A 27,404-nucleotide genomic window follows, 5' to 3' on the forward strand; every position below is an offset into this window, starting at 1 on the left:
TGTCCTGCAGAAGCTGGGGTGGGACTCATCATCACAGAGGTAAACATACACGGCCTGGAGTCTCAGAAGCGAGAGGGTCAGGGGAAAGGGCCTGGACATTGCCCTGTGCGAAGAAGTGAGCCAGCTGGCCAGCAATGAATGTGGGAGCAAAACCTTTAATTCCTGCTTCACCTCTGCTCCCCAGATCTCCCAAGATCTCGTGGCCCAGTGTAACGAGAGGCACATAGGAAAGGAAATCCTAGCAAGGCTGTCCCGTACTAACTACTGCAGCTTCTAAATACGCAAGCCCTTCGTTCTCATGTTCTCATATGGTCTTTAAATCATCTGAGTTGATTTACATATATGATGTGATGCAAGGTTCTAACTCCATCGTTTTCCATGTGGATAATGGATTATCCCATGAGATTTCTCCCCTGGCCTGTATCCCTGTAACATTTCATGTCTCCAGGTAGATATGGCTGTGTCTTGCTCCTTGTTCTTTTCCATTCATGATTTCCTCCTCTCCTTACACCAATATCATCACACAGCTTTCTAGAATGAAGTTAGGAGACTTGATCTCCTACATTTAGCCTTCTGACCGGGACAGTTGGTTTGGGAATAAGCTTGTCATGTCTTTGCTTTTCTTTGGGTGTCTTAACTTTTTCTGGTCTTTTGTTCTTTCTTGCTCACAAGTATATATTAGACTGATTTCATCAGTGAACTCCAAAAGATGTGTTAGAATTTTGGTTGCAATTGCATTCAGTCTAATATGTCAACTTGAGGAGATAATTAGTATCCTTGAAGTTGTATCTTCCATACACAAATTATTTATGTCTCCATCAATATAGTCTTTAATACCTTCCAATAAGGGTTTATAATTTTCTCCATAAGAAAGTTCATATATTTTAGTATATTTATCTCAAGGTAACTAATTTGTGTTGCCACTTACGTGGTTTATCCTTGTGATTTTTTTCCTCAATTTTTTATGAAGACACATTTCAAAGATGCAGAAAATAGGAAAGATTAGTAGAATAAATAGATGTACACCCTCCTCCTAGATCCATTGATTTTTTAAAATTTCCTGTATGTGGCTGGCTTTTTTTTTTTTTTTTGATGCACTGTTTGAAATTAAGTTGTAGGCATCATGACACTTCACCTCTAAATATTTTTCCATGCCTCTTGAAAAAAATGGATTTCCCTGGTGGCTCAGACAGTAAAGAATCCACCTGCAATGCAGGAGACCTGGGTTCGATCCCTGTGTTGGGAAGATCCCCTGGAGGAAGGCATGGCAACCCACTCCAGTATTCTTGCCTGGAGAATCCCCAAGGACAGAGGACCCTGGCGGGCTACAGTTCACGGGGTCACAAACAGTCAGACATAACTGAGTGACTAAGCACTTGAAAAAATGATATTCTCCTACAAAATCACACTGCCAGTGTCAGTAAATGATACATTTAAAAACTACATTTCCATTCTATTTTTGTACCACATCTTCTTTATCCATTCACCTGTCGATGGACATTTAGTTTCCTTCCATGTTCTGGCTATTGTAAATAGTGCTACAATGAACACTTGGGTTCATGTGTCTTTTTGGATTATGGTTTTCTCAGGGTATATGCCCAGTAGTGGAATTGCTCGGTCATACAGTAGTTTTACTTTTAGTTTTTTAAGGAACTGCCACATTATTCTCCATTATTCAGCCATAAAAAGAAATGAAATTGGGTCATTCATAGAGATGTGGATGGACCTAGTTTGTCATACAGAGTAAAGTAAATCAGAAAGAGAAAAAACAATTATTGTATATTAATACATATATGTGGAATCTAGAAAAATGGTGCAGATGAAACTATTAGCAGGGCAGGAACAGAGATGCATGTGTAGAGAACAGACACGTGGGGAAAGGAGAGGGTGGGATGAATTGGGAGATTAGGATTGCCATATATACACCACCATGTGTGAAATAGCCAGCGGGAAGCTGCTTTGTAGCACAGACGGCTCAGCTCATGCTCTGTGGTGACCTAGAGGGGTGGGATGGGGGGCGTGGGGAATCCCAGGAGGGAGGGGATACGTGTATACGTGTAGCTGGTTCATCCCACTCTACAGCAGAGGCTAACACGACACGGTAAAGCAATGATGTGCTCAGTGTCCCAGTCATGTCTGACTCTTTGCGACCTCACGGTCTGCAGACCGCCAGGCTCCTCTGTCCATGGGATTCTCCAGGCAAGAATACTGGAGGGGGTTGCAATTTCCTTCGCCAGATCTTCCCAACTCAGAGACTGAAACTGCATCTCCTGTGTCTTCTGCACTGAAGGTGGATTCTTTACTGCTGGGCCATTGGGAAAGCCCATAAACCAGTTATGTGCTGTGCTAAGGCGCTTTAGTCTTGTCCATTTCTTTATGGCCCTATGGATCATAGCCTGCCAGACCCCTCTGTCCATGAGGTTTCCCAGGCAAGAATACTGGAGTTGCCACTTCCTCCTCCAGGGGATCTTTCTAATCCAGTGACCGAACCTGCATCTCCTGCATTACAAGTGGATTCTTTGCTGCTGAGCCATCAGGGAAGCCCATAAAGCAATTACACTCCAATTTAAAAAATCCTAACAAGGAAAACCGTTGCATCTCCAATGGTTAGTCGGTGACATTCAGTTCAGTTCGGTTGCTCAGTTGTGTCCTATTGTTTGTGACCCCATGAAATGCAGCACACCAGGCTCCCTTGTCCATCACCAATTCCCTGAGTTGCTCAAACTCAGGTCCATTGAGTTGGTGATGCCATCCAGCCATCTCATCCTCTGTTGTCCCTTTTTCATCCTGCCTTCAATCTTTCCCAACACCAGGGGTTTTTTTTGCAGTGAGTCAGCTCTTTGCATCAGGTGGCCAAAGTATTTGAGCTTCAGCATCAGTCCTTCCAGTGAATTTAGGACTGATTTCCTTTAGGATTGACTGGTTTGATTTCCTTGCTATCCAAGGGACTCTCAAGAGTCTTCTCCAACACCAGTTCAAAAGCATCAATTCTTCGGCATTCAGCTATCTTTATAGTTCAAATCTCACATCCATACATGACTACTGGAAAAACCTTAGTTTTGCCTAGATGGACCTTTGTTGGCAAAGTAATGTCTCTGCTTTTTAATATGCTCTTTGGGTTGGTCATAGCTTTTGTTAAAGATATGTAGCTGATCCAGGACTCCAAGGTTGCTATCTACCTGTAAGCACAGGTTCCTTCCACTGCGCCACAAGTGCGGGGAGTTTCATCAGACTGTACATGGACAGTTCTTCCATATATATGTAAGGTTGGTCTTGAACAGCTTGAGATGAGTAGATCTCCAAAATTTATGCCAGAATCTTAAATGTTTCCTTAGAGACTCTCACAGGGTTCAATCATGTTTACAGTCTAGATGATCCTCTCAAGGTGAAGTGGCTCCTTGCTTCTTTAACTTCTATGCAGAGTGAAGTGAAGTGAAGTGAAGTCAGTTAGTCGTGTCCAACTCTTTGCAACACCATGAACTGTAGCCTACCAGGCTCCTCCCACGGGATTTTTCAGGCAAGAGTACTGGAGTGGGTTGCCATTTCCTTCTCCAGAGGATCTTCCCCACCCAGGGATCGAACCCGGGTCTCCCGCATTGTAGGCAGACACTTAACCATCTGAGCCACCAGGGAAGTCACATGATGCAGGGTACATCATGTGAAATGCTGTACTGGATGAAGCACAAGATGGACTCAAGATTGCAGGGATATATAACCTGATATATGGTTGATATATGATAATAACCTCATTATATGCAGGTTATTAATATATGATATATGATAATAACCTCAGATATGCAGATGACACCATCCTTATGGCTGAAAGCAAAGAGGAACTAAAAAGCCTCTGGATGAAAGTGAAAGAGGAGAGTGAAAAAACAGTGACAGACTTTGTTTTCTTGGTCTCCAAAATCACTGCAGATGGTGACTGCAGCCATGAAATTAAAAGATGCTTGTTCCTTGGAATAAAAGCTGGGTTTCCCTCATAGATCAATCGGTAAAGAATCTGCCTGCATTGCAGGAGACCTGGATTTGATCCCTGGGTTGGGAAGATCCCCTGGAGAAGGAAATGGCTACCCACTCCAGTATTCTTGCCTGGAAAAATCCCAAGGACAGAGGAGCCTGGTGGGCTGCAGTCCATGGGGTCGCAAAGAGTCGGACACAATTGAGCAACTAACATTTCATTTACTATGTGCAGTAAATGAAAATGAGTGTCCAGGAGTCTCCAGTGGAGGTGTGGGTTGACAGTGGCCTGCCATGGGATTAGGGGGACTGAATACAACAGTCCTGGCATAAGTCTTTTTGAAGGAGTTCACCATTACAGCCATTACCCCTACCATAGTTTGGCCTGAGGCCGAGGAGGGAACACAGCCCCACTTATCAACAGAAAATTGGATTAAAGATTTACTGAGCATGGCTCCCCCCATCAGAGTTGGTAGTGTAGAAGGATGCAAATTATTTTTGTATACTGCCTCTGTATTTATCAAATGTAAATATAGATAACCAAACTTTCTTAATAATTCTAATAATTTTCTTTGCTTCTTTGAGGGCTTATAGGTACACAATCAATATCATCTTCAATAATGACTTGAGTTCTTTTATAATTCTTTATTAGTTTAATTTTGTTTTCCTTATCTAGTACTCTGGCTAAAGCATTCAGTATGAGGTTGAGCAGAAACGGTGCTAACCATAATTCTTTTACCATTGAGGATACCTTTTGACACTTATAAATATCCTTTTTTAAAAAAATCTGAGCCACCGGGGACTCAGACTCTGTCTGTAATGCAGGAGATCCAGGTTCGATCCCTGGGTCAGGAAGATCCCCTGGAGAAGGGAATGGCAACCTACTCCAATATTCTTGCCTGGAGAATCCTATGGACAGAGGAGCCTGATGGGCTACACTCCATGGGATCGCAAAGAGTTGGACACGACTGAGCTACGAACACAGACACACAGACACACACACACACATATATCCTTTATCAGGTAAGAAAGCTTCCTTTTATTTCATCTTTGCAGAGGACTTTTATTATGAGTGCATTTTAGTTTTATTGAATAAAATTTTTTTATCATTTAACATGTTAGACAATTTTTCTGTCTAATGTGCTATTGTGTTGAATTATAAGAACAGCTTTTCTAATGTTAAATCAGTATTATTGTTCCTAGGATAAACCCAACTTAGTCATAATCTTTTTTATACACTGTTGGATTCTTTTCCCTAATTTTTAAAAAGGATTTTCACATTTATATTCATGAAGTAGATTGGTTTATAACTTTTCTTGAACTTTCTTTGCTGGTTTAGGCACTGATGAGTTGGAGAGTATTTTCTATATACCTATTCCTTGGGAAAAAGCATTTGAAAGACTGGAATATTGTGTTTCTTAACTGTTTCAAAGAATTAACCTGGAAAAGCCTCTGGCCAAATATTTGGTGTAGGCATCTACAAGTGAGTGTTAGTCGCTCAGTTGTGTCCAACTCTTTGCAATGCCTTGAATAATAGCCCACCAGGCTCCTCTGTCTATGAATCTATATATGTCCATTAATAAAGCTTGCTCAAATCTTTATTTTTCAAATCTATATTTTTACTAAATTTTTGTTTGTCTGGCTGGCTGACCTGTCATTACTGAGAGAGATGATGGTGGATTTGAAAAGATCTTTTCCCTCTTCTATAAAATTTTCTTTGTACATTTTTGGGGGACTGTGTTTTTAGGTACAGGCAAGTTCACAAGTGTTATATTTCTCAGGTGACTTGTTTCTTTTACCATGACAAAGTCATTCGTCATTCTCCTTATTCCCAATAAAGCCCTTTCTTCAAAAATCTATTTTATCAACTATTAATTTAACCAAGTCAGCTTTCCTTTTCGTATGTCCATTCTACATAGTTCTCACAAATTACACGTTTCTATCTTTAAAAATTAAACTATCTGATAATTTATATCTTTCAAAAACCTATTCATATTATGATGACAGTTTGGAGAACATATGTACTATGATTACTGATGCACCTGTATATATATTTAGGTTATATTTTGTGCTTCTTTTTGTCTTCTTTCTGGGTCTGATTTTGCTTCTCTTCCTTCCCTATCTTTCTTTGCTTTATTTTGTTAAATTTCACTGAGTTTTTTTTTCCTTCTTATCTCATTGTCTCTTTGTTAGGTTTGGACTAGGTCAACATACACTCTATTTTTATTCTTTTTCAATTTTCCTTTTAACTCAGTGAAGTCTCATGTTAATCCATGTGTTTATGCTCCTCCAGAAGATTGTATTGATTATAACGTTGTATTTCTGTTTCTCCTACCTGGAGCAGCAGAATTAAAACATTTTCCAATATCTTTGTTCTACTTTTTCCTGTTGTTGTCACTTTGCCTTCATATAGTCACCATTATCAGTGGGGCCTTTTTGATGCTGTCAATATTTGTTGAGACATATTTGCATTTTTACCATTTTCTTGCCTCACCATTTCCTTTTGCATGTCAGACTTTCCTTCTGGAATTATTTTTCTTCTTCCTGGATTTCATAATTTTCAAATTTCTATTTGTGATCAACACTGTCTTAGTTTGTCTATAAATGTCATTTCCCTCTTTCTTGAAGGATACTTTACAGGATATAAAATTTTAGGTTAACAGTCATTTTTTTGTCCAAACACTTTGAATATTTTATTCCACCATATTCTTCCTTCCATTTGGGGGCTAGGTCTGTTGCTTCAGGATGTTTTTTAGATCTTTTCTGTAAGAGTTCTGCAGTTTCACTATATTATAATTTAACTCTGGATTCCTCATTTTTTTCTGCTCAGAATTTGTTGTGCTTCAGTAATCTAAGGATTCATGACTTATCAATTTTGGGGAAAAAAATTAATCACTATTGCTTTTAACTTTTTTTCTCCATTATCACATTTTGGAGGTCTAATCAGATGTACATTAGATCTTCTGACCCTCCATACCACTTAGCTTCTTATAATTTTATATTTTTAAAAATAATTTCATCCTTCTATGTGAATTTTGGATAATTTCTTCAGGGATATATTCCAAGTCACTAATTCCCTCTTTAGCTATTGAAAAAGTATATTGTGGTTTGTTTCTAGAAGTTTTACTTAGTATTTTACCCCCAATTCTCTTAATTTTAAACAATCCTTGTTTCTTATTCATTTTTAGAGTCTCTGCTTTATTTTTTCATATAGCAAATATACTTATTTTTTCATTTGTGTCTAATAATGCCTGTATCTATGGTCTGATTCTGCTATTGTTATGCTTGTTGATTTTTTGCATGCTCATTTGAATTATTTTTAATTAAATTAACCTCATTTTAATTGACCAGGAATTTTTCCTGGGTTGGAGAATATATTAGCTCTCCAGAACCAGTAAAAGATATATGTTATGTATGAATGTGTATGCGTGTGTGAGCTTATTATTATAGGAATTAGCTCACCAGATTAGGGAGGACAAGTCTTACGACACGCTGTTTGAAACCTGGAAAACCAGGAAAACCAGTGGCATAATTTAGTCCAGGTCCTAAGGTCTAAGAATCAGAAACATTGATGCTGGTAGGCAGAAGATGGATGCCCCAGGTTGGGCAGAGAGAGAAAACTGGCCCCTCCTTTGTCTTTTTTATTTTACGCCCTCAAAGAATTGAATGATGCCCACCAGCACTGGTGAGGACAGATCTTTACTTAATCTATGATTTAAATGCTAATCTCTTCCAGAAACACCCTCACCAAGGTGTTATTGCACCAAGCAGTAGTATTTTATCAGTTACCTGGGAATCCTTTAGCCTAGTGAAGTTGACACATAAAATTATTCATCACAAGTGGCATTCCCCTAGAAAGGCTTGCTTCTGCCATTTGCCTGGGGCATTACCTACCTGGGATGGCTTTTCATTAAATTCTTGACTTGATGTTTCTCTGACTGCAAGGTTGGTGGGAGTTAGGGTTCAAAACTTGAATTCTCATAAGAGGTCTTGCTGGTACTTGTAAATTCTCAGGAGAGCATTAGTCCCCTTCCATTAAGCAACCCTGAATATTCATTGGAAGGACTGATGCTAAAGCTGAAGTTCCAATACTTTGGCCACATAATGCGAAGAGCCGACTCCTTGGAAAAGACTCTGATGCTGGGAAAGATTGAGAGCAAGAGGAGAAGGGGATGGCAGAGGATGAAATGATTGGATCATCGAGTTGGCATCACCAACTCAATGGACATGAATTTGAGCAAACTCCGGGAGACAGTGAAGGACAGGAAGCCTGGTGTGATGCAGTCCGTGGGGTTGCAAAGAGTCAGACACGACCTAGGGACTAAGCACAGTGCATTTTTAACATAGAAGAATATAGTTTTGTTTTATTGTATATGGCTACTCCCCTTGGTTGATAATTGTGATTTCTATTTGTACTCATGGAAGATGTGGTAAAGGAGGCTTAACTTCAGTGGTTGGATGCAGTGTTTCAATGATATTAAGAATTAGGCTTTACTGTCATCTCTATACTGTGCTTTTTTTTTTTAAACTGAAGTATAGTTAAAGACCCTGATGCTGGGAAAGACTGAAGGCAGGAGGAGGACGGGGGCTGACAGTGGATGAGATGGTTGGATGGCATCACTGACTGGATAGACATGAGTTTGAGTAAGCTCTGGGTGTTGGTGATGGACAGGGAAGCCTGGTGTGCTGCAGTCCATGGGGTCACAAAGAGTCAGACACAACTGAGTGACTGAACTGAACTGATATTAATTTACAATGTTACAATTTACAATGTTACAATTAATTTACAATTTACAATGTTAGTTTCAAGTGTACAGCAAAGTGACTCAGTTATATACATATTCTTTTTCAGATTCTTTTCCATCATAGGTTATCACAAAATACTGAGTATAGTTCTCTGTATGATATACATAGCAGGTTCTTGTTGTTTATCTATTTTATATAATAGTCTGTATATGTTAATCCCAGACTCTTAATTTATCTCCCCTCCTCTATCTCCTTTTCATAACCATAAGTTTGTTTTCTTGGTCTGTGAATCTATTTCTGTTTTGTAAATAAGTTCATTTGTATCATTTTTTTTAATATCCCACATATAAGTGATAGCATATGATATTTGTCTTCCTCTCTCTGACTTATTTCACCAGATATGATAATCCCTAGATCCATCTGTATTGCTGCAAATGACATTAATTAATTCATTTTTATGCCTGAGTAATATTCCATTATATATATGTACCATATCTTCTTTATCTATTTCTATGTTAATGGACATTTAGGTTGATTCCATATCTTGGCCATTTTAAGTAGAGCTAGAGTGAACATTGGATGCACATATATTTTCAGATTAGACTTTTCTCCACCTATATGCCCAAGAGTGGGAATGCTGGATCACATGGTAGCTCTATCTTTACTTTTTTAAGGAACCTCCATGCTGTTCTCCACAGTGGCTGCAGTAATTTATGTTCCCACTAGTGGCATAGGAGCATTCCTTTTTCCCCACACCCTCTCCAGCCTCTGTTACTTGTACTTTGTAATGATGGCCATTCTGGCTGGTGTGAGGTGTATGCTGTGGTTCTTGGTGGAGAAGCTATCTTTGTTGTGATACTAGCTCCCTGGTGATGGAAAGACAGATATCAACAATTCCTGTTGACTACTTGCTTTTTCCTGCAAGCACAAGGAAGAGGGTCTCTGAAGGCTCCAGTAGAAGAGAAAAAAAATCCCAGCTTCCCCAGGCTGACCCTAGACCCAGGTGCAAAGGTGGGTTGTGTGTTCATCCCTGAAACACGAAGCCAGGCAAGGATGGGATTTAGCTGCTAAGCCGAACACTGGCCATGTGCTTACCTCCAGAACTGAGGTGGTTCCCCAAGCTAGTCATTTGCTCCTGGGAACAAACGTTCCAGAAAGTTGCCAAAAGAAGAGGATATGGACAGTGAGAAAACAACCACTAAAGGGATGAAGGTGCAGACACACATAGTGCCTGGTGTGTGGTGGACACTGAGGTCTGGTGAACGATGATGCCATTCCCAGCAGACTCCAAATACACTGCTCAAAACAGCAATAGACAAGCCACCACCAGAAGGCCACCTAACCTGTCAGTGACCTGACACTGACCTTGAGGCAGTCCTCGAGGGTCTTCTACTTGGACAACCTGCACACGGTGAAGGATGAGAGATGAGATGGGCCAAAGGGTGGGAGCCAAAGCAGAGGCTGGGAAGAACTTACTAGGAAAGTCCAGTCCCAGGACACCTGCCCAGGAAGGAATGCTGTGCCAAGGCAGCACATCACTTGGAATGAATCGGGCTTTCTTCTGCCTCTACCTGATTCTAAAGCAATCCAGATTCATTTGTGTATTGCAAAGGACGTTGGGAAGAGCCTATTAAAAGGAGGCAGAAAGCTAAGCTTTATCTCACCCTTTTCCCTCACGCTCTGCCTTAGTGGGGGCAGGAAGACCTCAAGCCACTCCTGGGGACGTTCTGAGGGCAGGGGAGGGACTTGGGACCTGAGGGCAGAGAAGGGCCCCCCAAGAGGACTGGGGAGGGTCCTTGGGCTCTAGCGCCCGGGCCAGCGGCCCCTGGAAGCAGATTCCTGGGTCCTCGCCGAGGGCACAGAGATCAGGCGGATCCCCTGCGCCAGGGCTCGGCCGGTTCACAGGAGACTCGGTCGGCGCTCCCCAGAATCCCCTTGCCGAATCCAAACTTGAGTGTTCGGGCACAACCCGAACGACCCGCCGGCGACCGGCCGGGTCCCAGGGAATGCGGGAGGGAGACGCGCTCCTCCCCAACGCTAGACTGCCCTCAGGGGATGGAAGCGTCCCCCGAACTCCCTCTGGGTCTCTCCGGGAGCGCGTGCCGGGCTTTCCCTGGAGGAAACTCCTCCTCTCGCCGCCTTCGGCCCGACCAGCCCCGCCCGGGACAGCCGTTCCGGTCCGTCCCCTCCCTCTGTCCGAGGTGACCTGGGACCGGCGCTTGGGGGTGTTGCCCTGGGCGCTCGGACACCGCCTCCCAGGATTAAAGCGAGAGCCGGGGAGGGTCGCGGACTCCGAGCTGGGCCGAGGAAGAAGCGAACTCCAGAGGAGGCGGAGGAGAAGCAGGAGGAAGAAGGGGTGAGGGGAGGGGAGCTGCCCCGGAGCGCAGCAGGTAAGTGGCGCGCGCGACGGGTTCTCTGTGCTGGAGATCCCGGGAGCAAGGGAGGACCTGGGCGCCCGGGCTGGGTTGGGAGTAGCGGGAGGTGAAGCCAGGTGTGAGCAGCTCCGGCCTCGTGGGTCCGTCCTCCCGCCGTCGGGACGCAAGGGGCTGAGCCCGGCAAAGCGACCTGCGTGAGGTCGGGCGGGTTCCGGGAGCCTGGGACGCCTTGGCGCGGGGGTCAGAGGCTCGCCGACTGCTCCGTTGGCATCACTGGGCTGGTGCAGGCTACTCTGAGGTCCCTTAGCCAATTGGTAGGCGAAAAGGTGCCTCGGGGTGGGTCCTCTTGGCTGAAATCGGCTCATGCTCCCTTGGCCCCTTAAGCTCCGAGTTGGGGACGAGGGGTGCGCCTTTTCCCTTCGGGGACGAGGAGAGAGGGAGGGTTGTCCATCCGCTTCTTTGTTTCGGGAAAATCTCTGCAGCCTCGCGGTGTTACCTGAACTCCCGCTTCTTGGCTCCCTCCCAAAGTGGGGAGAAACTGGAAACTCTCGGAGATGCCGGGAGCGATAACGCCGGCGCGGCGGGGACTGGCCTGGAGGGCCTCCGGGCGAGGTGCGAACCGCTCGGTGGCCCCAGACGGCGACCCCGAGGCCACGGTCAGGGTTGGGCCGCCTGGACAGCCGGCAACGCCCCCCGCCCCCGCTCCCGTCCCCTGCGCTTCCATTGCGGGAAGGAGCGGTCCTGATCTCTCGGCTCACACTCCATGCCAGGGACAAGTCCCGACGCCTGGGCGCTTCGGCCCACCGCACGCCATCCGGCAGGACCCCGGGCTGTGACCCCGCGGCTGAACGCACCAGCTTGGCAGCGGGCACCGCTCAGAACTGCCTTATGGCCCCAAATTTCGCGCTTCCAGGCCTCAAGAGGGGAAGCACGGGTTGCGGGCGGCCGCCGGCCCTGGCGTGCGCCCCGGCTTTTGGGAAGGGCCCACCCCGCCGGTGATCCCAAATCCGGAATTCCTTTTCGGACGCACAAGTGGCTGCGGGCCAGTCGGGTGGATTCCCAATGGATCGTTTGGGAGGGAAAAGATAGCGACTCGAGATCTGCCTATCGGGCAGGGGTCACCTGGGGCTCTGCCTCGAGCCTGCGAATCCCGCCGGGTTCAAACTCGCGCGGTAGTACTAGGACCACGGCAGGTTTGGGGCACACAGCAGGCGCCCTGGGCTCCCGGCGCTCCGGGCTGTAGAGAGCCAATCAACTGATGGAAAATTACCAAGGCTGCTAAGGAGAGCTTCAAGGTGTTTAGAAAATCTGAAGTGAGGGGAGGGTTGTTGACTTAGCCTGGGAGGTCTCCGAAGGATCTCCAGGAAGTGGGGACGGAGCCAATCTCCGATGCAGGAGGGTGGGGGCTGGGAGTGGGAGCCGGGCTTACTTGACCCAGCTTCCTGGGGGCGCAGGCGCGGCTGCTGATGAGTAAGGTGCAGGGGTTGGGGAACCCAGGGAGGCAATGGAGGTTTGTTTCCGTCTTCCACAGCTTTTCCAGAAGTAGGCCTGCTTGCACCCCCACCACAGCCGACTTTACTGGACCCCTGAGGTCAACGTGAGAGGCCAGGGCAGCACCAGCAAGCCCATACCACAGGAGTCAGGGACCTGCGGTGGGGGCTCTGCCTTGAGATTGGCATGGACACCTCCCTCTCTGCTTTTAAGGCCTTCAGCAGGGCAGCAGCAGGAGCCTTTTGTTCTTGACTGGGAGGTTTGTTTGTTTGATCCCCAGCCATGCCTTTCTTATTGACTCCTCCAAGGTCAGTCTTTTTCCTACAAGGTTGTGTAGTCGCCTGGAGCCTACAGTGCTCAGGATTGCTTGGTGGTTGGCCTCCGCTCACCCTGGACTGTTCCACCCTGGACTCCTGCTTTAATTGTAGGAGAACATTGGGTTGTACCCCTGTTATCATAGGAACAGCCCATGTGGATATGGCCTTTACTTCCAGCTGGGCATCCTTCCAGGCTCTTTATGATGCATGTAACTCAGTTGTGAGGAACTAAGGCAGACAGGGGAAATAACTTGCCCCAGGCGACCCCATGACCTGTAGGGAGGCCAGGGGGTGCAGGCAGGCCAGCTGGCTCGAGGGAAGCTTCGTGAGGCCTGGAATCCTCGTGGGAAAGGGGGTGGCTCTAGGGGCAGGCTGACTTCCTCATGATCCAAGAGCAGAGCTTCTTCCCTTCCCCCTCCCCCCCACCCCCGCCCCACTGGCTCGGAGCTGCCCACTTGCAGGGTAACCAGGCCAGGACAGCCTGCCCCTTTATGGGGCAGGGCAGAGGGCTGACCATCTCTGGTGCTGGGGCGGATGGTACAAATGTCCTGTAGGCGATGAAGCCTAGACACGCGAAGGACACTATGATGGTTGTTGCAGAGACTTGGCCCAGCCTGGGACACAGGGTCTACCAGGATGTGTAAACCAGGGCTCCAGGCTGCTGCCTCTCACTTCTTTCCACCTAGGTCTGTGGCAGGAGTCCTGGGGGCCTCAATGACCACTGGGGGTCATTGCCCTGGTTTCAGTTGCTGCATCAGATTCTGATGGAATAGGAAATCTATTTTTCGAAGCCCTCCAGAATTATGCAATCCTTAGGCGTTGAGGTAGAAAAAGGAAAGGCGACTGGGTCAAAGCAGTGTCTGGTCAGCTTTGCTTACTTAAGGAGGGGAAGCCTAGGGGTGGGGGCACACTCAAGGCTCCTCCACCCTCTGCTGCTCTCTCAGCTCTGGGTCTGCTGGGTGGTCTTGCTTCCCACAATTGCTCAGTCTTTGCTGCCCTTCCTGGCACCCCCTAGGGGACCCCCAAGATGAGCTAAGGGGCCTTTGGGGGGGGGAATGGCAAGTGTCACACACCTGGGTGCTGAGATGTGAATTGGGCCAGGCTTGGTGAGTCCTTTCCTAACTTGAGGTTGGGGACTCCTATGTATAGGCTATTTTGGAGGATCTGGCTTGCAAGCCGCTCAGGATGGTGGGCCTGGATGTGGGGGAGGGGACTCCCAGAGCCCCCGCCTCCACCATGCCGATGCCCAGCCTGGTCCCAAATGCAGTAGCAGAGGGCTCAGCTGATCACACAGCCGGGTCTGAGGAACAACTCAGAGGCAGGACTTGAGATCAGGAGGAAGGGGAGGTGACCTCGGACTTGGTCTGCCCCAGCCACTGGACAGAGGTCCAGCGAAGAGGAACCAGGGGCGTGAAAAATGTCATGGGCAGTCTTAGAGACATCCAGGGAGAACGGCAGACCCTGATTTTATGGTGGGCGTGTGGGCAGCTCCTTGAACTGTGAATAGTGTGAATCTTGAAGAGGGCAGGTGACCCAAAGCAGAACATTATGCTCTTGTTAGAGGTCAGTTAAGGAGAAGGTGGGAAGGACTTGCCTTGAGTGGAAACTCCAGGCATTTATGTTGTGTGTAGAGGGGGTGGTGCAGTAGGGTCGAGGGTGCAGAAATGTGATAAGGAAGCAGGAAATGTTTGAAAGGCTTGGAGAAGGAAATGGCAACCCGCTCCAGTATTCTTGGAATACCGGAGAGAGGAGCCTGGTGGGCTACAGTTCATGGGGTTGCAAGGAGTTGGACGTGACTTAGCAAGTGCTGCGCTTAGTCAGTCAGTTGTGTCCGACTCTGTGTGACCCCACGGACTGCAGCCCACCAGGCTCCTCTGTCCATGGGGATTCTCCAGGCAAGAATACTGGAGTGGGTTGCCATGCCTTCTTCAGGGGATCTTCCCAACCCAGGGATTGAACCCAGGCCTCCCACACTGCAATCGGATTCTTACCATCTGAGCCACTAGGGAAATCCTGCAATTCACATTAATTCTTGCAGCTAGCTGCAAGTAAACAGCAACAAAAGCTTAAGTCTGGAAGCTTCTGAAAAGGCAGAGTGGACGGAATCATTGGGAGCTCCATTGGACTTCTAGTGGACAGCCATTAGAGAATTATTTTCTAGGGAGCTCTGATCTGGAAGGTGATGAAGCCCATTCAGAGATGAAGCCCAGGCTTTTATGGTGGTTTGTTTGGATGTCACCTCACGTCAGCATCGCTTTAAGCTCCCTGCTTTCGGAGGGGCCCTCTTGGCAGGGCTAGCACCTGGCCTCATCTGAGACTTGATCTGAACACTGGGCATGTGAAGCCTGTGTTTTCTAGGGATAGATTTGTGTTTCTGATCACAAAAAATAAAAGATCATCATGTCTGGCCTCTCAGCTAAAGCCCAGTTTGGTTCTAGAATGTGCTGTAGACACAGCCTTCCAACGTTGGATCAAACGTTTTTTTGGGGGGTTTGAGGAACTGCTTCTCACAAGGGAACCCAGTGGATACTGAAACTTCCTCATTGTTGGAACTTGGTTTCCCTGGATTGAGTTAAATCTGCCTTCCTGATACTTCTGACCTTTTTGATCCTGACTTCTGCCTTTGGATCTTCACACAAAAAAATCGAGTCCTTTTCCCATACATCAGTGCCTTAGCTACTGTCATTATGCTATTCTGGAGGGCTCATCGTGTGATGGGCATGGTGTTAGGCCACGAACACACTTAATCTGGACAAAACCCCATTTATCTGCTATCCTTGGGTCAGGAAGATCCCCCGGAGAAGGAAATGGCAACCCACTCTGGTATTCTTGCCTGGGAAATCCCATAGACAGAGGAACCTGGAGGGCTAGAGTTCATGGGTTTGCCAAGAGTTGGACATGACTGAAGTGACTCGGCAAGCATGCCCATTTCACAGATGGACTCAGGCAAGTTCTTCGAACGTTAGACAGTGGCTTTTGTACTTTATCGAGGGACTGGCCACCTCTCCAGCCTGCCTGCTGGCATTCGGTCAGCCCTGTGCACCGGGACCTGTGAGGTCACTCACATCCTCAATTTGGCATCTGCTTTGTCCACCTGCAGGCTTTCTGGCTCTCTCTGTCTTAAATTTCATTTTACTCATTTGGCCTTTGGGATGTAAAAAAAAAAAAAAAAAAAATTGGAACATTTTCTGTGTACGGTACAAAACTAGACTGGAAAAAAAAGGACCAGATTCAATTCCTGCCCTAAAAAGTTTGCAATCTCGTTTGGACAATGAGGCATTCATAGAAAAAGAAGCTTGGATGATGCAGGCAGTACCTCTCCCGAGCTGCTCTCTCCCTCCCTCTGTCTTTCTCATCCCTGGGTCAGCCACTGTGTGTGCCTTTTCTCTGATAGCCTTATGTTTGTTTACGTTGAGCTGTTAATTAAATCCACCACCGTCTCTGTTAACTTCCCTCTCGCGGTGCATTTTGTCCCCATTGGCACCCGAGAACCTCTCCACGCGTAAGGTGATTGTATGCAGTGGCTGAGACATAAGGGGCTCCATTGGTCATGGACCCTCAGATAATCTGTTGGTGGTGTTTGCTTTGGAGTTTGAAGAAGGCACGCTGAATCCGAGGTCAGGAAGGTGGGGTTTCTTCCACCCGTCACACCTCATCACACGACCGGCGTCTGGAAGGCATTAGAGGGGGCCCGGTGCAGGCGCCCATGCATGAATGATGTGTCAGTGGCGCCTTCATAATAGGGAAAACCCCTGACTCCTGCGTGGGCATCAGTATCTACCTCTCTGACCTCATTTCCGTCGGTTTGGTAGTTTTTGAAATAAATCTCCAGCAAATGTGTTTTGAGGTCCAGAGTAAAGATACTGTAAGGAGGAACCCTCCTTGTCTAGAAATAGCTTCATCACCTCATGGGAGGCTGGTAGCGTTCCACAACACCATCCTGTCGAGTGGTGGGCAGGGAGGTGACGTGAGGCTTGAGTCAGTCCCCTGAAAGGAGAGCCCAGGGTGGCCCGGGACAGTCACGCTTTGCCGTGTGACTCAAGTGGGCGACGTTGAAGTGGACGTGTGCCAGGAGCAAGCAGCAGGGCAGAGCTTCGCCACATGTGAGTCTTGGTCACTTTGGGGAAAAGTGCTTCCCCGAGGCTGGCTTTCCGGAATCAAGAGCACTCACGGGTGTCCTCTGATGCCCGGAGAGAACATTCGAGAGGCAGTGTTGTCTCTGCCATCTGGGTTGTCTTGTTCCTTTCAGAAACCAGCTAAAGAGAGGGGCTACCTCGTACGGGAGTGGAATTGCCTGTTTTGGAAATTAATCGCACAGAACGTGATCCCCTGGTCCTTTTGGACACAGTGCGTCCCCATGAGATCCAGGTCCCAGGGGAGACCTTTCTTCCTTTGTGTCTGGCCACGGAGAGTTAGGCTTCCCTGGTAGTTCAGATGGTAAAGAATCTGCCTGCAATGCAGGAGAGTTGGGTTCAATCCCTGGGTCAGGAAGATCCCCTGGAGGAGGAAACGGCAACCTACTCCAGTATCCCCTGCTGCAGAATTCCATAGACAGAGGAGTCTGGCAAGCTACAGTTCATGGGGTTTCGAAGAGTTGGACGTGACTGAGTTACTAACACACCCCCCCCCGACGGTTAGGGGCACTCCGACTCGTCTTCCCTTGCAGAGCCCGTGGCAGCCCATCTGGGCACATTTGGTGTCCTGGGTCCTCAGGGTCTGCCGGCCGTGGGGTCTCTGGGTGAGAGAGGATTGTGCTGCAGTCATTTCTGGGTCCTGGGCTTTTAGGGGACAGTTCACGGCTGCGGCTCCCGGTGCCCCTGGGCTCCTGGCTTCCTGGTCTCACTGTTTGGGATCTTGAATGACTAGGGAGTGTGGATTTCGGGCACTGATTCATCAGTCCTTTCAGAGGGCTCTTAAACTGGGAGAGCCGCCAGTGAGATCAGATTTTCATTTCCTGAAACTCCAACCAAACCTATAACTGGTAAGATAGCTCAGAGGCCCAGGGAGTGCCTGCCACTGCGGGCAGAGAAACCAGGGGCAAGAACCTTGGCCAGGGCAGGACTCACTTGAAACTAATCCAAGGAAGGTGCCAGCTTTTCCTGCTTAGATGAGAGGATTCTGTACTGCTGTCAAGTCTCAGAAACGTCTCTCGTTACAGAGCATAAGTAGGAAAGGTTATTATTATGTGATCATCACACCCACGTAAAGATGTAAACATCGTGTATATTCTACATGCTGATCCCCTCCTCCTGGGTATGGGTCAGGTTTTTTCCCTCATACCTGGAATCATGTTGACTCTTTATTTTTTTAATCTTAAAAAAATCTCAAAGCTGTCAGCACGAACTGGTTCTTTTATTTTATCTTTACATGAAAAGCAAATGAAAGATCTGGTACATCTTCCTTGTGACTTGTTCAGCAAATTTTCCCGAGATTAAACACACTGACTTATATTTTTATTTATCCAAGTTAATGTTTGAGGTTTTTTTTTTTTTAATGTGTAACGAGTCAAATAATAATTTTGCTTGGGACTCGGAGAGGCAGTGCCAGCTTGAGCTCCAGTGGGTTTTTCAGAGCTGGTGGATTTCATGTTGGTATCTTGGGCATTCTTTCCAGATGCAGATCTGCGAATCTATAAATGCTGCCAATCAGGCCCATCCTGCCTCTACGGGCTGTTCAACATTTATCAGCTTTATGGTCAGTTTTAGGAGCTTCCCATGTGGTGCTAGTGGTAAAGAATCTGCCTGTCAATGCAGGAGACTCAAGAAATATAGGTCCTATCCCTGGGTCAGGAAGGTCCCCTGGAGTAGAAATGGCAACCCTCTCCAATAGTCTTGCATGGAAAATTTCATGGACAGGGGACCCTGGTGGGCTACAAAGTCAGTTCTGTATGTACAGCCTTGATGTACTCCTTTCCCAGTTTTGAACCAGCTTGTTGTTCCATGTCTGGTTCTAACTGTTGCTTCTTGACCTGCATACAGGTTTCACAGGAGGCAGGTAAAGTGGTCTGATATCCCCTCTGTTTAAGAATTTTCCCCAGTTTGCCTCCTTAGGTAGGTTTATTCCTTAGATATTTTATTCTTTTCGTTGCAATGGTAAATGGGATTATTTCCTTAATTTCTCTTTTTGATCTTTCATTGTTAGTGTGTCGGACTGCAAGAGATTTCTGTGTATTAATTTTGTATCCTGCGACTTTACTGAATTCATTGAGTAGTTCTAATAGTTTTCTGGTGGCATCTTTAGGGTTTTCTGTGTATAGTAAGTATCATGCCATCTGCCAACAGACAGTTTTTCTTCTTCTTTGCCAATTTGGATTCCTTTTATTTCTTTTTCAACCCTGTATTGGGTGCCACTGTTATCCCCTCCCCCTCTTTTTTTTTTTTAAAAACAGGTTTGTAAGCACTATGTTTGTTACTCTGTGCAAAAACCTGTTATACTAAGTAAACAGCGAACTACATTCTTCGGAAAGATGCTTCTAGTATGTCCTAGATAACTTCTGTATCATGTGCAGTGAAACCACTTTTAAAAAGCAGTGACTTAGGCAAACCAACCCTAATGATTCGTTAAACCATTTCCCTGTTTTACAGACAAGGAAACCGAGGCCCGGAAGCATTATTAGACTTGCCCCCAGGTCATGGCTAGTGTGAGTGCGTTTGGTTTGGATCCAGAGTGTGGTCCCAGGAGTCATGGGCGCAACCACCCTACCTTGCTGCCTGCATCGGCTATGCACCAGGCACTCTACAGATGAAAGATGCTCTGACCAGATCTGCCAGCTTTGAAGCCCAGAGCTTTCTCACCCAGGACAGGGCCTGTGGGTGGGTGATTGTGAAGGCCGTTTCTTGGAATTACTGTTTGATCAATTCAAGGCAGCCAGGAGTGGTGGACAAAAGCCATTATTTGCTTATGATGGAAAGAGTGACGTCAGATGGGCTGTTACCATAAAGCTTTTTATGTTGATGGTCTTCCGAGACACCACTGTTCAAAAACGTCTGCAAACAAGATGACCAAGGGCTTTATTTTTCGTGACCAATTTCCTTATATGTTGATAAGTGTATTGTATAGGGCTTCCCAGGTGGCTCAGTGCTAAAGAATCCACCTGCCAATGTAGGAGACACAGGAGACAGTGGGTTCAATCCCTGGGCCGGGAAGATCCCCTGGAAGAGGAAATGGCAACCCACTCCAGTATTCTTGCTTGAAAAGTCTCTTGGACCGATATCTTTAGAAACCACTCAAGTGGTTAGTCCTGAATTTCCTTCTTTGCTGGATTTGGGAATAGTAAGTGGAGCATCGAGTGAGTCTAAATGTGTTTTATAGAATTTTTACACGTTTGTGTTGATTAAGGTTACAGCGACTCCGTGTGGCTTGTTTGTATGTGTATGTGTTGGGTTTTTTTCTTCCTCTGCTTTTTAAGATTTATTTATTTTTAGTTGAAGGATAATTGCTTTACAATATTGTGTTGGTTTCTGCCATACATCAGCATGAATCAGCCATACGTATACATCTGTCTCCTCCCTCTTGAACCTCCCTCTCACCTCATACAGCTTGTTTTTTTTAAAGAATATTTTATTTATTTATTTGGCTGCACAGAGTCTTGGTTGCAGCACACAGGATCTTTAGTTGCGGAATGTGGGATCTAGTACCCTGACCAGGGGTCCAACCTGGGCCCCCTGCATTGGGAGCATGGAGTCTTTGCCACTGCACCACCAGGAAAGCCCCTGATGGGTTATTTGAAAAGTCAGGTGTGGCCTCCCTCTGGGTCTAAGCTCTAGACCACTAGCTCCATGGCGGAAGGGTGGGGGGGTGGGGGTGGGAGGGTGGGGGGTGGACTGCTGCTCATTCTCCCCGAGGATGCTCTGGAGGGAAGAGCCACAACCTCTCATCACACCTGCCACTGCCGGGGCACGTGAGGTGTCTGCTTGCACCCTCAAGTTAAATCCTCATCCAAACAAGCCCGTGTGATGGCTGCGTTTGCTTCTGCCCGGCATCCAGAGAGGTCACTCGCCCAAGGGCATCAGGGGACATGGCACTGTCAGGAGCTGACCCAGGGCTTTGCTTTGCATCACCTCTGCCGAACTGTTGGCTGAAAATTCCCCAAGCCCATTTCTTTTTTACTGGATTCTCGTTTTGGTGGATGTAATGTCTGGGAAGTCTGGGCCTCCCGGTGGGAGCAGGGTGAGTGAGGCAGGCCCTGAATGTAAGTTACAAGTGAGCAGGTCCCCGGCTGCTTCGGGGTGGGCAGCTGTGGGTACAGTGATGAGGTGAATGTGAAGGTGAGCAGGCAGAACTGCCGTGGTTGTGGCGAGAGGTGACTGTTGCCCAGAACGTCTTCTGGTTCTTTCCCGTCTCATCTCCCGCAAACTCACCAGTATGGAAACAAAACAGTCCTGTTGTTCTTTCCTCTAGGTCAACGCGAACGTTCCAAATACCTCCCTTGACCCGATGCTGCTGATAACATCAGGATGGCTTTAAACTCAGTAAGTGGTTAATCATTACCTCCCTGGCCTTGCCCCGTCCTGGGTTCCTTCTGCTGTTTCCAGCAGCAGCCCGTGCTGGTCCGTGCTGTCAGAACTGTCTGCTGGATGCTTGCTGGATGCTGTCAAGGCATTCCGGGGGTCAGGGGTGAGCAGGAGTGGGGTGGCGGGAGTTGCGTGGCCGTTGTGCAGTTGTAGGGGGTGTGGTGGTGATGAGGTTCTTCCTGCTCGGATCAGGATGGAACAGAGGGCAGGGGTGAGATGTGGGGACAGACAGAGGCAGGATGGTGGAGAGAGGGAATGTGTGTGTGTGTGTGTATGTGTTAGTCGCACAATCATGTCTGACTCTTCGTAGTCCCATGGACTGTGGCCCACCAGGATCCTCTGTCCATTGGATTCTCCAGGCAAGAATACTGGAGTGGGTTGACGTTTCCTTCTCTAGGGAATCTTTCTTCCCCAGAGATTGAACACGGGTCTCCCACATTGCAGGAAGATTCCTTCCCAGTTAAAAGAGAGTGCCCGGGACACCAGTGGCCAGCAGAGCAGTGTAGCCTCTTACTGGTAGCCTGGGAGAGGCCAGGGCTGAAGCAAAGGGCTGGCCACCCCCTCTCTGAAACACCCCCCCGCCCCCTCCCCACACTTTGGATACAAATGTACCTTACATTTGAGCCTCTTGATGAAAGTGAAAGAGGAGAGTGAAAAAGCTGGCTTAAAACTCAACATTCAAAAAACAAAGATCGTGGCATCCAGTCTCGTCACTTCATGACAAACAGATGGGGAAACAATGGAAACAGTGACAGACTTTGTTTTCTTGGACTCTAAAATCACTGCAGATGGTGACTGCAGCCATGAATTTAAAAGACTCTTGCTCCTTGGACGAAAAACTATGACCAACCTAGATAGCATATTAAAAAACAGAGACATTACTTTGCCAACAAAGGTACATCTAGTCAAAGCTATGGTTTTTCCAGTAGTCATGTATGGATGTGAGAGTTGGACTATAAAGAAAGCTGAGCACTGAAGAATTGATACTTTTGAACTGTGGTGCTGGAGAAGACTCTTGAGAGTCCCTTGCACTGCAAGGATATCAAACCAGGCAACCCTAAAAGAAATTAGTCCTGAATATTCACTGGAAGGACTGGTGCTGAAGCTGAAACTCTAATATTTTGGCCACCTGATGCAAAGAACTGACTCATTGGAAGAGACCCTGATGCTGGGAAAGATTGAAGGCGGGAGGAGAAGGGGACAACAGAGGATGAGACGGCTGGATGGTATCACCGACTTGATGGACTTGAGTTTAGCAACTCCAGGAGTTGGTGATGAAGAGGGAAGCCTGGCATACTGCAGTCCATGGGATCGCAAAGAATCAGACACCACTGAGAGACTGAACTGACTGACTGGCTGTACCTTCTGCATCGCATCTCACTTATCATCTTACATTTAGGTTACTACAAGTTGTGGTTGACTGCAGAGATCTCTCTTCTATCTGGAAAGCAGACTTTTTCCTGCCCCGTTCCTGTATTTGGTAGTTTTCACTGGATCCTTTTAAAATTCCAAACCCACGTTACAGGAACTCACAGCGTCAGACCGCCGTGCCCGCTGCCACCTTTCCTGGGAAGGTCAGCGAGTTCTCAGATGCTTCAGATGGAGACCAGACGCCTGTACTGTTTCAACCTCTGGCTTCCTCATTTAGATGAGAGATTACCTTCTGTTTTCCCTTTCTGTTATTGCTCTGGTCTTGGGTGCAAGCTTCAGACTCTGGAAAGGGCATGTTGGTGAGTTATTAAACTCAAGATTGGCTCACTGCTTTCTAACCACACTGCCCTGGAGGTCTCATTTAAAATTCTCAGCATTGAGTCGCCTCTGTTCAGGATACTAGTCCCCTCTGAGCTCTCAGTCAGTAAGGAACAAGGGGAGGAATTACTGAGTGGGGAGGAGTGTTGCAAGTGGGCACTTAGATAAGAGGGAAGGTGCAGCTCTCAGGGTGGCCTAGCGAGTGGGTGGTCTGTGGGGGCAGGAGTGGGCCTGAAGCACAGCAAATTCACAAGCTCCTGGGGTCCCCAGTGGCCTTGGGGGGTCGGGGTTTGGAAAGGACAGATTTTAAGTAGGCATAAGGGGAGGAGAGAAGTGCAAAAAAAAAAAAAAGAAAAAGAAAAGAAAAACAACGACAAGTAAAACCAAAATTAAAAAGCAAATGACAAGCTAGAAAACACATTTTTAAGAAAAGATTTACCACTCTCTACATAGTGTTCACAAAAAATTGGTAGAATACTAAGATTCCAATGGGCTTCCCTGGTGGCCCAGGGGTAAAGAATCCACCTGCAATGCAGGAGACATGGGTTTGATCCCTGGGTCAGGAAGATCCCCTGGAGAAGGGATTGGCTACCCACTCCAGTATTCTTACCTGGAAAATTCCATGAATACCAGCCTGGCGGGCTACAGTCATGGGGTTACGAAGACTCAGACATGACTGAGTAACTGAGAGTTTCACTTTCACATAGGAATCTGCAGTGCTGTCCCCGTGAACTGACTGAGTGCCATGGAATGTTTCTTTCAGCTTTGGAATAAATACAGCTCTGTATCATTCATCTTCTTTTTAATCGTTTAGGGATCATCACCAGGTGTCGGGCCTTACTATGAGAACCATGGATACCAGCCGGAAAGCTTGTACCCTCAGCAGCTGCCCACGGCTCCCCCTGCTTACGAGGTGTTCCCAGCTCAGTACTACCCGCCCGCGGTGCCCCAGTACAGCCCAAGGGTTCAGACGCACGCCTCGACACCTGTCATCTACAGGCAGCCCAAACCTCCGTCCAGGACAGCGTGCACCTCAAGTAGGACCCTTTTTGCTTTTATTTTCTCTAATGGAACCGAATTTTGGGTCTGCCTTCTCCAGTGTGCCCTCTGCCCCCACCAGCCCGGTGCCAGCTCTCCTCCGTCTGCAAGGCTGATGTGCATGCCTCTCCCTTTCCCATCTCTGTGTCAAAGTTGTGGACCCTGGTTCTCACCCCTCGGGGGCCTTTGGGGGCCTCTTAGCTAGGTGGCGCTAGTGTTAAAGAATCTGCCTGCCAATGCAGGATATGCCAGAGTGGTGAATTCGATCCCTAGGTCAGAAAGATCCCCTGGTGGAGGAAATGGCTACCCACTCCAGTACTCTTGCCTGGAGAATCCCATGGACAGAGGAGCCTGGCGGGCTACAGTCCATGGGGTTGCAAAGAGCTGGACACGACTGAGCGCACAGCACACATACACAGCTGCTAAGACCTTCATCTCCCACTAACGCTCCTGTCCCAGCTTGGCCTGGACCACCCAGGGTGGTCTTTCCAGCCCAGCCTCTCTGAACTGCTTCTTGTCTGCGTGGTTTACTACTGTATTATCTTGAGTAGATGGTAAGCCCCCAGCCCCCAGTGCAGGACGAAACAACCTTTCTCCATGTACCCATTTCCTGGATGCTACAAGTCATGGTCAAGGTGCTTGATGAGTATTCTGTATTCAGTGAAGGAAGTGGCTGGTGAGGTTGTCACCCAGAAGCATCTGCAACATTTTCTCATAGCTTGAAGGATCTTGTAGGCAGACCTGAGTGGGCCATGGAGCGGGTGAGGGACTGCAGGTGATGTGTCTTCTGCCCATCAACTTAATTCCATGTCTTTCATGTCCTCTCATTTGTCTGCTTTCTTTTTTAATAGTTCAAACTTTTAATTAATTAATTAATCATTTTGGCCCCCTTATGCTGCATGCAGGATCTTAGTTCTGCGACCCGTGCCCCTTGCATTGGAAGCACGGAGTCTTAGCCTCTGGACCACCAGGGAAGCCCTTGTCTGCTCTCCTTACATTTCATTTTATCTTCTTTCCCTCCAGATCCCTTCCTTTTGTGCCCGCTCACCTAGCTTGTAACGCAGGCAAGTTGATGTGGTAAGCACTGCCTAGGCAGGACTAGTACAGCCAGTTACTTATATGAGCACAGAGCTAGTACAGGGGCTGGCCCAAGGGACATTTTCATTGATAACATTTTATTTTGTGAGATACACATACCCTCATACACAACTCACACAGTTAAAGATCTATGACAGGGTGAATTTCCATGTGCCAACAAGCCACCATAAAGAGTGGCATCAGGTAATATCTGTACCCTTTGAAGATTCCTCTCCTCAGACCTCCCTAGCTCTTCACAACTGCCGTCACTTGTATTTCTGTCTCTGTCCTTTCCTTTGTCTCCCTCATGCTTCACAGATATCTGGCTCTTCCATCCTTCCTTCTCCCCACCGCTACTCTCTTCCATTCCTACGTTTTCTACCCCTTGGTGATCCCTTCTCCTTAATTACTCCTACTCCTTTCCTATGTGATTCTCTTTCCCTCCATCAGTTCATCGTGGTTCAAGAAATTACTTGTCTCTGCACTGATGTCTTTCTGGTGGTGGCTGTTCGATTGCGACCGGTGGCTCCTAACAGGGTGATGTTGACCCTCAGGGGCATTTGGCAATGTCCGGAGACAGTTTTGGTTGCTCTAACTGGGGTGGGGTTGCTACTAGCATCTGTTCGTTAGGTGCCAGTGATGACACTAAACATCCTCCAGTGCACAGAATGACCACCACCAAGGATGACCCCGCCAAGATGTCCATGGTACCCAGGCTGAGGACCGCTGGTCTTAGCCCCTCATGGTCTTAGCTCATCCTTCCCTAACTCTTGGCAACCACTGATTTGTCTCTGTAATTTTGTCTTTTTTAGAATATAGAGTTGGAGTCATGCAGCAGTATATAGCCTGTCAGAGCCTGACAGTATTTTGCAAGTCACTTAAATAGCACAAAGTCAAGAGATCCTCAGAGTACAAGGGACATTTTATCTTCCCGGCTCTGTTTATTTTAGCAAGAGATCTTTCACATTGAACCTTAATGCATGTGTTAGCATTCGGGTTTTGGAGGCCTGAAGGTCAACAATCCTGTGAGGCAAATAGTTGACACTGGTCACAGAAGGGCTACATCAACAATTAATAACAATGAAGGTAAGAGGAGAGTGAAAAGGCTGGCTTGAAACTCAACATTAAAAAAACTAAGACATGGCATCTGGTCCCATCACTTCTTGGTGGATAGAAGGGGAAAAAAGTGGAAGCAGTGACAAGATTTTATTTTTGGGGGGTTCCAGAATCACCTCGGATGGTGACTGCAACCATGAAATTAGAAGATGCTTGCTCTAGGAAAGCCTAGACAGTGTATTAAAAAGCAGAGACATCACTTTGCTGACAGAGGTCCATATGGTCAGAAGCTGCCCTGGTGGCTCAGACGGTAAAAAAATCTGCCTGTAAAGTGGGAGACCCAGGTCCAGTCTCTGGGTCAGGAAGATCCCCTGGAGAAGGAAATGGCAACCCACTCCAGTACGCTTGCCTGGAGAATCCCACGGACAGTGGAGCCTGGAGGGTTACAGTCCATGGGGTCGCAAAGAGTTGGACACGACTGAGCGACTAACACATACACACGGTTTTTCCAGTGGTCATGTACAGATGTGAGAGTTGGGCCATAAAGAAGGCTAAGCACCAAAGAATTGATTCTTTCAAATTGTGCTGGAGAAGACTCTTGAGAGAGTCCCTTGTACTGCAAGGAGATCAAACCAGTCAATCCTAAAGGAATTCAACCCTGAATATTCACTGGGAGGATTGATGCTGAAGCTGAAGCTCCAGTACTTTGGCCACCTGATGCAAAGTGCCGACTCATTGGAAAAGACCCTGATGCTGCGAAAGATTAAAGGCAGGAGGAGAAGAAAGTGGCAGAGGATGAGATGGTTCGATAGCATCACCAACTCTGTGAACATGAGTCTGAGCAAACTCCAGAAGATTGAGGGACTGGGAAGCCTGGCGTGCTGCAGTCCATGGAATTGCAAAGAATCGGACATGACTTAGGGACTGAACAACAATAACAAGGGCAAATGATTAGTCAGTTGTACCTACACCCAAATAGGTACAATTGCAAACCAGCACCCATTCCAGTCTGACTGGCCAGACTCTGATCCCGAAATAGCTGTCCACCAGCAGTGAGATCTGGGGCCCCCGCTGCCCAC

At 47.3% G+C, this 27,404-nt stretch overlaps 1 protein-coding gene across 2 annotated transcripts in view; it reads left to right on the forward strand.

The window, feature by feature from the left end:
- The first annotated feature begins 10,893 nt into the window (after window positions 1-10,893).
- Window positions 10,894-27,404, forward strand: part of TMPRSS2 (transmembrane serine protease 2) — a 43,826-nt gene continuing 27,315 nt past the window's right edge. The window contains exons 1-3 of one of the 2 annotated variants that reach the window (XM_061167549.1): window positions 10,894-11,099; window positions 21,293-21,363; window positions 23,969-24,191. In XM_061167549.1, the coding sequence (XP_061023532.1) occupies window positions 21,349-21,363; window positions 23,969-24,191 (238 nt within the window). In that variant the 5' untranslated portion in view covers window positions 10,894-11,099; window positions 21,293-21,348. The remainder of the gene's footprint in view (window positions 11,100-21,292; window positions 21,364-23,968; window positions 24,192-27,404) is intronic. The other variant, XM_061167550.1, reaches the window with a different exon arrangement.

This window comes from Dama dama, chromosome 19 (assembly GCF_033118175.1).
Source record: "Dama dama isolate Ldn47 chromosome 19, ASM3311817v1, whole genome shotgun sequence".
NCBI classification, from domain to species: domain Eukaryota; kingdom Metazoa; phylum Chordata; class Mammalia; order Artiodactyla; family Cervidae; genus Dama; species Dama dama.